At 35.3% G+C, this 14,208-nt stretch overlaps 1 protein-coding gene across 4 annotated transcripts in view; it reads left to right on the forward strand.

Annotated features, from left to right (window-relative positions):
• The window catches only part of CLCN3 (chloride voltage-gated channel 3), a 65,817-nt gene that overhangs the window by 41,062 nt on the left and 10,547 nt on the right, over positions 1-14,208 (forward strand). For all 4 annotated transcript variants that reach the window (XM_026122891.2, XM_026122893.2, XM_026122892.2 and 1 more), the window contains 7 exons: positions 1,691-1,790; positions 4,057-4,244; positions 4,917-5,039; positions 6,391-6,597; positions 7,933-8,013; positions 9,253-9,798; positions 13,642-13,828. In XM_026122891.2, coding sequence (XP_025978676.1) covers positions 1,691-1,790; positions 4,057-4,244; positions 4,917-5,039; positions 6,391-6,597; positions 7,933-8,013; positions 9,253-9,798; positions 13,642-13,828 — 1,432 coding nt within the window. The remainder of the gene's footprint in view (positions 1-1,690; positions 1,791-4,056; positions 4,245-4,916; positions 5,040-6,390; positions 6,598-7,932; positions 8,014-9,252; positions 9,799-13,641; positions 13,829-14,208) is intronic.

Consider the following 14,208-nt stretch of genomic DNA (forward strand, 5'->3'; position numbering starts at 1 on the left):
GCCAAATTTTTGGAATGCTCACATTAATTTACCTAAAAAACCCAGCTTTAGAGATGTGAAGATAGGGTTCTCCTAAGATTTTTTTTAACTGGCCAAAAGGAATAGTTTAGACGTGAATGTTAATTGACTCTCAAGCATTAGACTACAGCATTGATTGTGCGGAGGGCTTCGTGTGCAACATGGTATAGTCAGCTGGGTAGCTATTATTATTTTGCCTTCTTTTGAAACAGCAAATATAAACTTCTCGAAAGGAAATGTACGATGTATAAACTGATTTAATCTGCCGTGGTTCAAGAATCTTACACTGGTTTAAAAAGGAAAACAGATCAATCCACAGTTTTACCCTGGTGGTTTTTTTCAGAGAAAGGGCTACTTGTGCAATGAATCTGCGAACACATGTACCTTGACTGAATAGTTTTTCTGACAAGATGACGTTTTGCATATGATACTTGGTTTCATAATTTGATTTCTAATAAGTAGTAATTAACACAAGTTCATCTTTATACTGCAAATGTATAGGTTAATATTTAGCGGGCGTGCCTGACGAAATCCTGGCAAGAGAGCTCACACCTAGAGATAAGTGATCTTCTCACGACTAACGGCTGTTCCTCATTTTAAAGTTTGAGACTGGAAAAGTCAGAACAGACAATTTACACTGAGCTTATAGTCATAGAACTACTGTAAAATATAGAAGTATGTCCTGAATGATAGGAGAATATTTAGCTACCTAATCAGAGATGTAGAAAGAAAAAAGAATGAGTTCTAGTTTATGCTGTTCTTGAAAGACGTGCTACTGTAGAAGAACATAAGGTTTTATTAAAAAAAAAAAAAGGGAAGAAAATCTAATGAATGTACAGAAATTATGAAATAAATATATTTGCTTTAGGGAAGGTATCTTTTTCTACATCTCCTTGTCCAGTATTCTGTTTTCTTGGTTTTTTCCTGTTTGTTGCACATACTTTCTTTCTCCCTTTACGTAATGAAAATATCAGAAGAATAGGATACAGTTTTATAGTGAAGGCTTAATTGTAAAACAAATTATGCACAAATTTCAGCTAAGCTCAGAAACTAAAGTAAATGAGACTAAAATAAGAATGAATGTTTTATCAGAACAATGTTTTATCATTGATAACAGTTGACTAGAAGTATTACGCAGTTGTCCACTCGTGTGTTTTTAAGTCTAAACATAAATGAATATTTGTATATATTTGAATATGTATATTTGAAATAGAAATTTATTAATTTGAATTATGTGGAATAGTGTACTTCAAGCTTGGCTCTTTTATTATATATTTAATTCCTGTTGCATAAAAATGACCTTTTTGTTATTTATTTTAGGATCAACATAATAAAAACCATTTAAGATTTAGAAGAAAAATTGCTAATTGTATGGTTATGTTTTTAGATGCCTATTTTATAAAGCATACAGAGTATATGAAGTACGCATTTTCTGGTTTTTAATTCTTTAAATCAAGCAAATTTCCCTGTCCTCTGTCAGTTATTCCATGTCTGAATAACCAAGCTGAATTACCTTTGTAAAGCTGTTATCCTGGAAGAATGCTTATAGTTTAGAGATGGGGAATATTTGCCTACAGCTTGCATCATCCAGTTTGTATCCCATGTTTATTTTTTTCCTCCTATTCATATTACAGGAACACATACAAACATAGACTATGATTTGTCTTTGCAGATTAACAGCAAGAAGAAGGAGTCAGCATGGGAGATGACAAAAAGTTTGTATGATGCATGGTCAGGATGGCTAGTAGTCACACTAACTGGTTTGGCATCAGGTAAATAAAAATGGAGATATCTTTCTCATTTTCATTAGCATGTATAATTACTGTGATTTTCATTCATGTGTTATCTGCCAGCCTGGATGAGAACTGGTTCAGGCTACTGATGTTATTTCATGAGGGAAGAAAAAGAGTGACTACCTTGATTTGTAGACTTTGGAATTTTAGGCGAGCATTTACTAATCAAATGGAAAGCAAATCCTTGCATTTACTAATCAAATGGAAAACAAATCCTTTTCCTGCTGGAAGCAGTGAGTGTTTCTTCGAGTTACTGAACTTCCATCTAATAAACTACCGATGTTCCTTAATCTTATCACTGAGGTGGTGGTTTTCCTTGTCCATTAAAATTTACTTTTCTCCCATAAGATTTCTTTCAAAAATCTGTGTGTTAATTGGTTGTAGTTGATGGTTTTTTGCCACAGATTTGTTTTTCTTGCTAGGAACATTACTGAGTCTGTCACGTGATTTCAAAAAGTAACTGTGGCATACATGTAGTTTCAGTAAACAGACTTGCTTGTAACGCACGTGTGAGCAAATATGTGAGCAATACATGAGCAAAATCTAGCTATACGTTTATGTCCATCTTTGTAGAGATTGCTATACAAAAGGTATTAGTTTTAGCAAGCAGTGTTCATTGGCCTTTCCTTCAACTTTATTTTTTGTTTTTAAAGTATTTTTAGGAATTTTGTTTGGGGCCTCACTGTGATGTAGTGCCACTTTCTATAAGCATGGTTTGGAGTGATAAAAATATTCAGAAGTGAAAAGTCACAGACTTTGTGCCCATTTTGTCCAAACAAGTATCTCAAAGAGAGAATTAGATAGGTAAAGTGGTTTAGTGGGAGGTTGGATGTGCCTGTTAGAGGCATGGTAAAGGTATAATTACCACTGAGATAAATACATAATCACTTTCACAAATCACATATGAATAAATACATATGCAAAGTATATATAGCATGTGTTTATATACCTGTGTGTGCACAAATTGGGGGTGTATAATTACCGGAAGTTGCTTGTAATAATTTCAGTGGAAAAGTGCAGTATCTGCTGTCTAAATTGATTTTTTTTCTCCCCTCAAAGCTGCAATGTATATTAAAATTGCTCTACTGTGCTTCCTAAAAACACCAAGCTAGCAAATTCTGTTCATCAGACTCCTCAGGTTTTTCAGTTGCGCTAACTTTCTACTGTACATGTATGATAAATCTCCAATGGGATGCTACCTTGATTTCAGTCGTGATGAGGTTTTGTGTATGTATTTTAATCGTTCATATCAGCATAATTTATTTGAAGTTATGTTCTAATAAAATATTGCCATATAGTTTGAGTATTTTCTTTAACTGGCAAAGATCACAAACTGAGGCCCTGCGAAGGTTAGTAAAGGTAAATTAGAGGTAATTCTGTAACACTAATTTACACAAATAAGCTCGTTGACTGTCTATAGGCAGCAAACTCTAGTAGTGATTAATACCTTAAAATGGGAAATTATAACTAATTAACAGTTGTTCATGGTCACAAAAATTTTCACTTCAGATGTAGCTTTTCAATATACTGCTACCATGAAAAAGTGTATTGGTTTTGTAAAATAATGATTTTTTTTTTTAAATGCTTTGGAGCAATCTCCTAAGTAATGCCCGTTTTTCAGTGGCTCTTCCAGCAAGTTTTCAACATGTAGTTACAAAACAGAATTCATCTTAAACCCCTGATGACATTCAAAGTAATCTATATGGCTTAATTCTGTAACATGCTAGGCACACAAAATCCCCACTGGAGGTTACAAGAATTACAGATACTAAGAATTTCTTGAACTCATAGTTTATCTGGTGTTTTATTTATGATATTCTAAAACGATTTTTGGCAAGGTAAGAATTGTCAAAATGTGTTGTTTTGTACAAAATAGAATGGTTTGTGAGTTCTCTGAGGCATGATATAGTTCGTTTGTCAGAATGTGTATCGTCTTTTTCATGAGAAAAATATAACAGTCCTCTGGCTCTGAAGTCCTTAATTTCACTGGATCATTGAAAAATGATGCTGAGGGGAGATGCATTTAACTTCAGAAATATGCACAGTATTAGATTCTTCAGGAAAATACTAATCTTGCCAGATTGCAAATTGAGTATATACATGGAAATCACTAATATTTTAAATATGTTTCTTTAGGATTTCTGTAATTTCAGATTACATTCATTAATGCCACCACATTTCTTCATTTTAGCTGTTTGTTATTTCTATTTCCCAGAATACTAATACAAAATTTTTTGTACAACAGGGGCATTGGCAGGATTAATAGACATTGCTGCTGATTGGATGACTGACTTAAAGGAAGGCATTTGCCTTAGTGCTTTGTGGTTTAACCACGAACAGTGTTGTTGGGGTTCAAATGAGACCACGTTTGAAGAGAGAGACAAATGTCCACAGTGGAAAACATGGGCAGAACTAATAATTGGTCAAGCAGAAGTAAGTATATACCCATTCACTGATCTTGTTCAACAACTCTTCTGATTATAGAAAAGATGGTCTTAAGGTAGGGTACTAAATTGGGGCTATCTGCTCCATTTTTCAGCATTTTGATGAATCAGTTAAACCATAATAAGTGTGCATTTATATACACTGCAAGAGGGCTTGGGGTGTTGCCAGTGTAAGGAAGTTACAGGGAGAGTATAGAACTGTTAATGAATGTGAGAATTTTTATTCTTGATCGTCACTATACAAAAAAGCTAAACAAAAGTGAAATTTGTATTATCTTCATATAATTAAGAATAGATTGCTTTTATTTTTCTACCACAAAACTTTTTAATAAAGAACATTTAACTTGAAATTCAGTACATTTTAGCATCTAATAGCTATAAATATGCCTGTGCTATTATTTTGTTTTGTTTTTTAATATGTAATGTTAGAAAATTTCTAACTGGGTGTAGCCCAGTCTTTGAGGTACAGTTATCATGACTTGATGCTTTTCAAACAAAACTAACACTCTCAGGACTTAGTGATAATTTACTTTCGCAGGAAATGTATGTATAAGTATACTTGTACAGTACAAGAGTGCATCCAGGTTACTTTTAGGTAGTGATTAAGCTCATATATCAAACTTACATTCTAACATTTGGGGAATTTTGTTTTTGTTTTTAGGGTCCAGGTTCATACATAATGAACTACATAATGTACATTTTCTGGGCTTTGAGCTTTGCTTTCTTAGCAGTTTCTCTGGTGAAGGTGTTTGCTCCCTATGCCTGTGGCTCCGGGATACCTGAGGTGAGTTCTAAATAATATGTATATTATAGGTGTTTCATATTAATATGAAAATTCCTGTTACCATAGATGGTCAGAGGGAAGGCCCTCTGACTTTGATGAAATACATTAATGTAAGTGTTCAAATGGAAATACTGTAGTTGTGTCAATGATAGCTGAAAAAGAAACTTGAAGTTTCAGAGTATATCCCGAGTTTGTAGATTTTTGCTGTGTGCTTTTGGCTGGACTACTTTTTCTGGAAATATATAGCTTAGAGTATAAACTTCTGAAGAGCTTCTGAACAGTGATTTTTTTCATCCCCACACCCCAACTTGCCCTGTGATTATAAGAGAGCAGTGATTCATTGACAGAATACAGGGTCCTTTGATACAACAGCTGATCTTTTGCTGTATTTGTTTTTCTTAAGTAACACAAACTGACATACAGTCAATATGTGAGGTAAAATGTTTGATATCCTTAAAAAATTGTTCTTTTTACAATTGCTTGTCTGCTACTACACACAATGGCGAAAAACCCCCAAAGTTAAAATCCTGGTCGGTCTCACTTTTCCAGTCTTTCTGTAAACATTTCTTCATGTATTGTAGAAGTTGAAGGACAAATAAGAATAAGCCCAGAGTAGTTCTGCGCCTTTATCCTGGAGGAGGTTTCGTCTTAAATTGGTCTTCAAATGTATTTAGCTAACCTTTACTTTCTACACACAGCTGGCCAATATTTTGTGTGCATCCTATTTTGTAGATGTGTTGTCTTTTGCTTTGATAACTCTATTGTTTCCCATATATGGCCATGTTTTCCAGGCTAATAACATGACGCTATTAGGCAAAATATTACTGTAGGAAAATTGTACCTTTAGTGAAAAAGACTGATCTTTTTCATCTTTGATATCTCACAGAATTTACTGTTAAATTTTTATATGGATGTGGTAAAATATAAGGAGAACACAGAGAAATGCAAAATTGGTGCAAAGAGGATATTGTTGCAATTAAAATAATTTATAGGTGACCTTCAGTGTAGTTTTTACAGAAGGTTTATTTTTTGTTCAGGAGTTTTCTGACTTTCACTTGACAATTTATGTATTAAATCAATGAATACAGTCTTATAAGCTACTGCAGATATATCTTCTATTAAATGTAATTGATAGTGTTGCTGTCGTTTTATGTTAATGTCGTATCTTTTAGAGCAAGTGAAAATGAAAAACTTCTGGCAACTGAGTGGACTAGACAGTCTAGCAGTCTGAACAAAAAAAAAGTTATCCATTTGAAAAGGCTAATTTTTAAAAGTTATGCATCAAAAATGATTGAAGCAATCTATTTCCTGAAGCAGGTAGAATCCAATAACAGATTTATTTTTCTTCCAGATAAAAACTATACTGAGTGGCTTCATCATCAGAGGTTACTTGGGGAAGTGGACTTTGATGATAAAAACCATCACATTAGTGTTGGCTGTAGCATCAGGTTTGAGTTTAGGAAAAGAGGGTCCCTTGGTGCATGTTGCCTGTTGCTGTGGGAATATTTTTTCATACCTCTTTCCAAAGTACAGCACAAATGAAGCTAAAAAAAGAGAGGTAAGTTCTTGTAAAAACATTTATAGAATGTATAGACTAGGGATGTGTTTATTAAAAATAGCCAAAACACTGATTTCTTAAAAGACAGTATTTGTTCTTGAGTTAGTATTTAGGCTTGGATTATCTACAGTTATTCATTGTGTTAAGAACGTTGTATTAACGCTAGCATTCTCCAAGGTAAAATGTACATGTCAAAGCACATTTGCCTTTCTCCTATTTCAGAGACTATTTTATTTTACTTAAATTCTTTCTGTTCTTCTTGGGTGCAGTTTTGGCAATTGTCCTCAGCTGTGAGGAGAGGACCTATTTTTGAACTTACCAACAAACTATTCCTATGAAAGTGTTGGTGACAACAGTATTTTTGCTCTGTTTTTGGTCTTGTTGTAGATAGAGGTAATGAAACCAAGTATAGTGATAGAGGATAGCAAGATCTAACATTCTTTTTACAGGATTGTTTCACTTTCCAATAGAATTCCCATACTGTAAAAGAAAAAGGGTGTCATCCCCGCTGTGCTGTACTTCTTAGGTTCAACTTCTGGAAGAAGATTGCAGAACACAGGAAACTTGATTTCATTTCCTGTTTCAAAGCTATGTATACTTAAGCAAATCATTTAACTTCTGTGTCTTTTAGCTGTTCATCTCAAAGGAGTGTAATAATTCTTTTGTGTTTATCTGTGTGTTCTTCCACCAGCATGTGGGCTACTGGCATCAGTGTTCTTACTGGGATTTGTCCAATATTGTTATATTTAGCATGCACTTTAACTAACCTCATATATTAAGCTTAATTTATCCATGATGCTGCAGGACCAGCTGCTGTTTCAGTTCCTCTTAAATTTCCCTTATTTCAGTTCACACAAAATCTTCCTGTAAGTTTTTGGTCGAAGACTGCTGAGCCTAAATCTCTAGGTTTGATTTAAAAACTATGTAGTCTCGGTGATTTTTTTTTTTTTTTTTTTTCCCCTTGAGCAGTATTTGTAATGGGTGCACTTCTCTGCCACACGTCTTCCTGCACAGAAACAGCTTACTACAATCTCTTGATAAAGAGATACCAGCAGTTTCATACAGCAGTATAGACTCCTTTGGGTGCTTTGCTAAGGAGGCTTTGAGCAGCATCCTTGGCTTTGTCATGGCTGGTGCCTGGTGAGTGGCTGCCATGGGCACTGGCCATGTCTTATGAGCATTCCGATAGACTTACGTGATGGCTTTCTCTTAGCAAGTCTGTGTATCCTCAGTAGGAATATAAAAAGAACTGATAGCTTCAATGAGATTTTATTTTTAATTTTTAAAACATAATCACAGACTGCAAAATACACTGACACCATTGTTCTTTTCCAGGTGTTGTCAGCTGCCTCAGCAGCAGGAGTGTCTGTGGCCTTTGGTGCCCCAATTGGTGGAGTCCTTTTCAGTCTGGAGGAGGTATGTCAAGAGATGGCACTGAAAGAAAGATAGTTTAAAAGTCCATTTTAACATGAATAATCTCAGACCACTTTTAGCTGTGAAGCTTTTCTGAGAGGGAAATTAGTTTTGGACCCACGTTTCAAAATCGTGAGTCCTGTCAGAGGCAAACTCCCAGATATTTTTTATGTATTTCAGATAACTATCATCTTTGCTTTATTCTCAATTATAGGTACAGTCAGTTAATCATTATAGTTTATATACAGATGGAGATAAACCAGCTTTTCACTCTGGGAATGTATTCTAAAAAATAAAAATCTGAGGACTTGTATTTCATTTTGTAAGAGGCTTTAGAAACTTATCTGACAGATTCACAAAACAAGATTTTAAATGTTAAATAAAAAAAATGTGGACACGAAACATAGTTGAATACACTAGTAATCAATTAAAAAAAAAAAACATGTAAAATTGACTGCCATGGTAATCAAACTCTGTTTTCCAAGGAATGTGGTTTTTACTACATCGGTTTTCATTAGTTGCTTTCAAAATACATGGGAATGTTATTTCAATCATGTAGCATTTTTAAAAGAAATTTGACATTTTAATGCTCTTCAGAAAATCTCTGAATCTCTGAAAAGCAAAATATCATTTAGTATGTAATTCTGCTATGTCATTAGGGGATTTTGAGGACTTCTGTTGTTGCCAAAAAAGTCCAAAAAAGCTGAGGGAAAAACACTTGAAAATTGGGCTACGTAGGACTTAAGTATGAACCTACGTGTCCTTGAGTTTTGTGATTTATTTTTTGTTTTGTTTTTTAAACATTTTAATCATGCTTTAAAAGAGTATGTTTATGCCAGAAACCTTTCAATGTTGGTACTGCCAAAGAAGATGAAACAGTGTTAGCAAGAAATTGAGAGAGCAGCCAATATACAGTCTGATCCTTATGAATGCAGAGATACTTAGAGAAGCTTTTTAACAGAAATTATTCCACATTTTTCTTAACAACCTTAAAACAGCAGTGACTTCAATATTGCTTTAGTGTTGTTCTTCAACTGATGTAAGTATGAATTACTTTAGGGCTTTAAAACATAACATAAAATAATGTGCTGGAGCTTCAAGTGATAGGAATAATAGTGATAATGTAAGTGCATTTTTTTCCACATATGCCAGGTGACAAGTAGTATTCTAACACATGCAGAAAATAGTTTTCCAGTATTTTTAATTGAGTCACTAATAATTCTAATTTATTGCCTTTTGCAGGTCAGTTATTATTTCCCATTGAAAACTTTATGGAGGTCATTTTTTGCTGCTTTAGTAGCTGCATTTGTGTTGAGGTCCATCAATCCTTTTGGTAATAGCCGTCTAGTGCTTTTTTATGTCGAATACCACACTCCTTGGTACCTTTTTGAACTGCTTCCTTTTATTCTACTGGGAGTATTTGGTGGGCTCTGGGGAGCATTTTTCATCCGAGCAAACATCGCGTGGTGTCGTCGACGCAAATCTACAAAATTTGGGAAGTATCCCGTCCTGGAGGTTATTATTGTTGCAGCAATAACGGCTGTCATTGCATTTCCTAATCCATATACAAGGCTAAACACCAGTGAGCTTATTAAAGAGCTCTTCACAGACTGTGGGCCGTTAGAATCCTCCTCCCTCTGTGACTACAGAAATGATATGAACGCAAGCAAAATAGTAGATGATATTCCTGACCGTCCAGCAGGCACTGGAGTCTATTCAGCTATATGGCAGTTGTGTTTAGCCCTCATATTTAAAATAATTATGACAGTCTTCACCTTTGGTATCAAGGTAAGTGCGAATGCAGTGACTGCATCATCTGCTGTGTATATATAATTATTCTTTTCTCCCTTTCCAGCTCTCAAAGCTAGCAGCTTTGTTTATAGAATTTTTTTAAAGTGTAGTTTAAAAAAAAAGTTTTTGTCCTTCGTTAATAAGCAAATCTCGTGGAGAACCATGCTAAGTTTAAGTAAGTTTAAACTAGCCTTCTGTTTATTCAGCTGAATAGAAATGTGTGTTAAATTTTATAGAGGGCAGAAATTGTGTGGATGGCTGTCTGTTTGTATGGGCCTGATTGAGCAGTGATAATGTTTCTAAAATTTCCAAAAGCTCAATTCAACTGAGTTCAAAATAACCTCATGTTCCCTAGTCCTGTCACATGGAAAATGAAAATACTGCACCTCTTGAACTACTTTTCTTTAGTATCCCCTCTTCTCATTTGTCAGATAAATGTATCTCTATGTAGATTACTGCAGTCAAATTAAAAAGGAGCTGATGATGATTTTTACAGTTGATTGCTTTTCTGAAATTTTCAATATTGCATGTCATGACTTGAAAATGGACTCTATTCATATGATTGTATTGCGAATTTCTCCGACATTACAAAACAGTATTATTTTGTCACTTTGTAAATCAGTTTTGGAGATCCCTTCCACTTCTCTCCAACAGTGGCAGTTTTCTAAATGACACATAGTAACTCTTATGGCTTCATCATCTTCTGACTTGGCGGGTTCCCTTCACACTTTTTTGCAACTAGATGATTATCAATCCTGTCTTAGCACAAACATGATTGCAGAATGCTCACCAAGCAGGATTTCTATTTGCCCTGGCTTTAATTTTTCACAGCCTACATTGCTGTTCCATGTAGCTGATGGAAAAATATCAAGTTGCGTTCTTCACAGGTTGGTATTTTAGAAGAAATTTCAGTCTGTTATTTGAAGTTATTTTTGTTATGTCAGTTGATGGGTAAGATTAAATCTGTTATATGTATTTTAAATGTTAATTTTCCATAGGTCAGAATTTCAGACATTCTTCTCTAACATGCTCACTTGATCTGTTTTATAGAATTTCACTTATACCCAGGGCTTTGCCCTTCTGAGTATTATAAGACTTTTTACCATGTGTTTGTGTGCATCTTGTGATTTCTCATGGGGTTGTCACCATGGGATCACGCTTTGTGTGTTCGAATTCACAGAAGAGTTAAGGTTTCACTGCATTCATTTTTGCTTCTTTTCCTTGTAACTTCAGCACTTGAGGTTTGGTGGAAATTTTTTGGTGAAGTTGTAAGATTATATTTATAACTTTGCAAATAGTCAAGGATTCATGCTGCTGTCATGGATGGGATTGTTTTGCGTACATTTATCTGAAGCTTTGAAGTTTTTGGCTGGCTAAAGTGTCAGCCAGAATCTGGAGAAGGGGATGTCACTTTAATATTATACTTATTTACATCTTAAGCTTTAGTTCTGTGAAGGGAGGATTTACTGGGGGAGGGGGGGGGGGGCTTTCTCATTTAAATTAATAAGATCCTCTGGGCTGTCCAGGTCTATTCCTGGAGCTGTTGCCATGTGCAGACGTGCTAGTCTCCTCCACAGGAACTGATTTTCTGTGAGGTTAGCAAGGCAACAGAGCTGCTTGTGGGGCATGGTGCTTCCTACTGCTCTTGCTGCCGTGAACAGGGAGCACCAGGGAGCTGATAGGAGAATGTTCTTTTCAAGGTCATGTGGTGTTGCTCTGTGTTGGAGTAAACAGGCTATGTGTGTACTCTGACACTTACATGCAGTAGGCTCATCATGCCTGAATGCTGATGAACCACAGTTTGGAGTGGGATTACAGCTCTGCCACAGGACCCAACTTGTATGCAGCTGCATTACCAAAAAGCACAAAGTCATACCTAAATCCTGATTCCTTGCTGCTTTCAAAGAAGATATGTATGCCACAGAATAAATCTCCTCTAAAGGACAACTCGAGTCAAGCTGGCATGCACAGGAGAAGGAAAACACTGCTGAGACAAGGCAGAAGCTATTTTTTCCTTGTCCAGTCTCTGTGAAGGTTCCTCTCCACTTTGTGACATGTGATCCAGAAGTTTATTTAAAAGAATGCAGCTGTAAATCATAGTGAGACCTGTAACCATTATTTACATGGGATGAAAAGAAGCGAAGGAGCAAGATGCCTGAAAAACCATGTTAACAAAGAGCAAGAAACAATTTGGACTTTGTTTCTGTTTGGAGACTTAATGTTCTGTGGCATAATGGTCTAGCAGGCTAGAATCTGGGGCAGTTTGAAAGATTTATTCAGTTACTCTTCTGTCTGAAATGTTCATTTTCAAAGGTGCTATTGTACTGCTCACAAAAAGAATTTCACTCAAGGAAAATTTGGGGTTTAACAGTTAGAAAGGGGCGTGGACACTCAATTGTGGGAGATGATAGTAACGTGATAGAAATGCACAGTTTGGATATTATGCTAAAATGACAGCATTGAATAGTTAGCTCTAGCCACACTGAAAGAATTATCATTAGGCTTCAGGGCTTAGGCTTCTTCAGTGAGAGGGAACGTTTCTTAAACCTTTCCCCTGAAACTTAGTCTTCTGGCTTTTGGGAAGCTTGCTGTATTGATTTGTCCTTGGGTTGCCTTTTGGAAATTATCTTTGCAACTATAAATATTGACAATATAATAATAATAATAATAATGTAAGTAGATTCTGAAATACAATTCTGCACACGCTTTTGGATTTGATTGCAAAATCTGTAGTTTGGAATTGCACAATACTTATATTTCATTGCTGCAGAGTTGTTAAAAATAAATAATTAAAATAATGTGTCTTACTGCACTAACGGTACATAAATTTTTAAATAAAATTATTTTAAGAGGTGTTCAGATGTGTTTAGGTAAAAAGTAAAAATCTTCCTACTTATTTGTAGTACGGTTTGTACCTCAGTCACAGCGGAACATATTTCTGATAGTAACAACTGCTGTTAGGAGAAGCAGCAGGCATTTCCAGTTTAATGAGACATTTAGACACCAGTATGTTCTTTGGAAAGGAGATTAGTTTCCGTAGGAGGAGAAAAGATACAAAACAGCAGTTTCTCAGCTGAATGCTCACTGCTTCTGAAGCTGCTGATATAAGCAAGCCTTGCAATGATACTTTACTAAACTGTTCTGGTATGACAAAGAGGTGGGTTCTTTTCAGGTTTTAGTTAATAACAGGAAAAAAAATTAAATAACCAAAATTACGACAGAATCGTGGGTTTTCACACTAATTTGTTATCTACTTTCTTGTAATAGTAGCTGAGCCACCTGTTTATCTTTCAGAAATACAGGGTGCTAATACATGATGGGGGGTATGATAAAGTAAGGGGAGCTTCTTCTAAAATTTACCTATTTAGATGGCCACCTAATATATAGGAGTGTTGGGAAGCAGTTTGGAAAGGTGTTCCTTTTATGTGCTAAGTTTGTTTAGTACATGGATGTTGATTCAGAGGAGCATGAAATAATGAGGGACATCAGAAATAGTAAGGAAGACTTCTCAGAGCTATCGGCACAGCTCAGATTGGAGACATATCAGCAAAATTCTGCTATTGACAGTGAGAATCTAGCTTGTGGTCTTGGTAGATTTGCTCTTAAATACAGTAAAATATAAACAAACATGCTCATAAAGTTGAATTCAACTAACCAGGTTGATCAAAGGTATCAGTACCATTGCATAAAAGTCTGCTAACCTTCTAATGTCAATTTATGTGTTGATAACATGACAGTTTGAGTATTTGCATCTCTTTCAGACAAAAATAATTACTTCTAAGAATATGCATCAAGTATGTTCCCATCAGCATGACAGCAGTTTTTGTGTTTCTGTTGCAGGTTCCATCTGGGTTGTTCATTCCTAGTATGGCAATTGGAGCGATAGCAGGAAGGATTGTGGGAATTGCAGTGGAGCAGCTGGCCTATTACCATCACGACTGGTTCATTTTCAAGGAGTGGTGTGAAGTTGGAGCTGATTGTATTACGCCTGGTCTTTATGCCATGGTTGGTGCTGCTGCATGCTTAGGTAATTAAACTATAACAAAATAAATAAAAGATCTGATTTCTTGTACCTACGTAAAATAATGATTAAAAATAAAGGGAGATATAAACATGTACAGTATTAGAGCACCTTTTTATGTGGACTTCTCCCTTCAGAAGAAAATGTTTGAATCTCTACGTAAGGTCATAAGATCCTTATGATCTGAAGAATAAAATGTGAAATATAAATAGATTAGCTGCTGGGAAATAAACAAACTTAAATAGTACTGTTAACTTCCTCTCTGTGATATTGAGAGGCGTCGTTTACTGCATCAGTCAAAATGATCAGTTTCTTGAAACGTATAAAGCAGAGGACTTGAAGAGTCAAGTACTGTTGATGTTATTAGAAGGAGATGATATGATTTG

Source organism: Dromaius novaehollandiae, chromosome 4, assembly GCF_036370855.1.
Source record: "Dromaius novaehollandiae isolate bDroNov1 chromosome 4, bDroNov1.hap1, whole genome shotgun sequence".
Taxonomy (NCBI): domain Eukaryota; kingdom Metazoa; phylum Chordata; class Aves; order Casuariiformes; family Dromaiidae; genus Dromaius; species Dromaius novaehollandiae.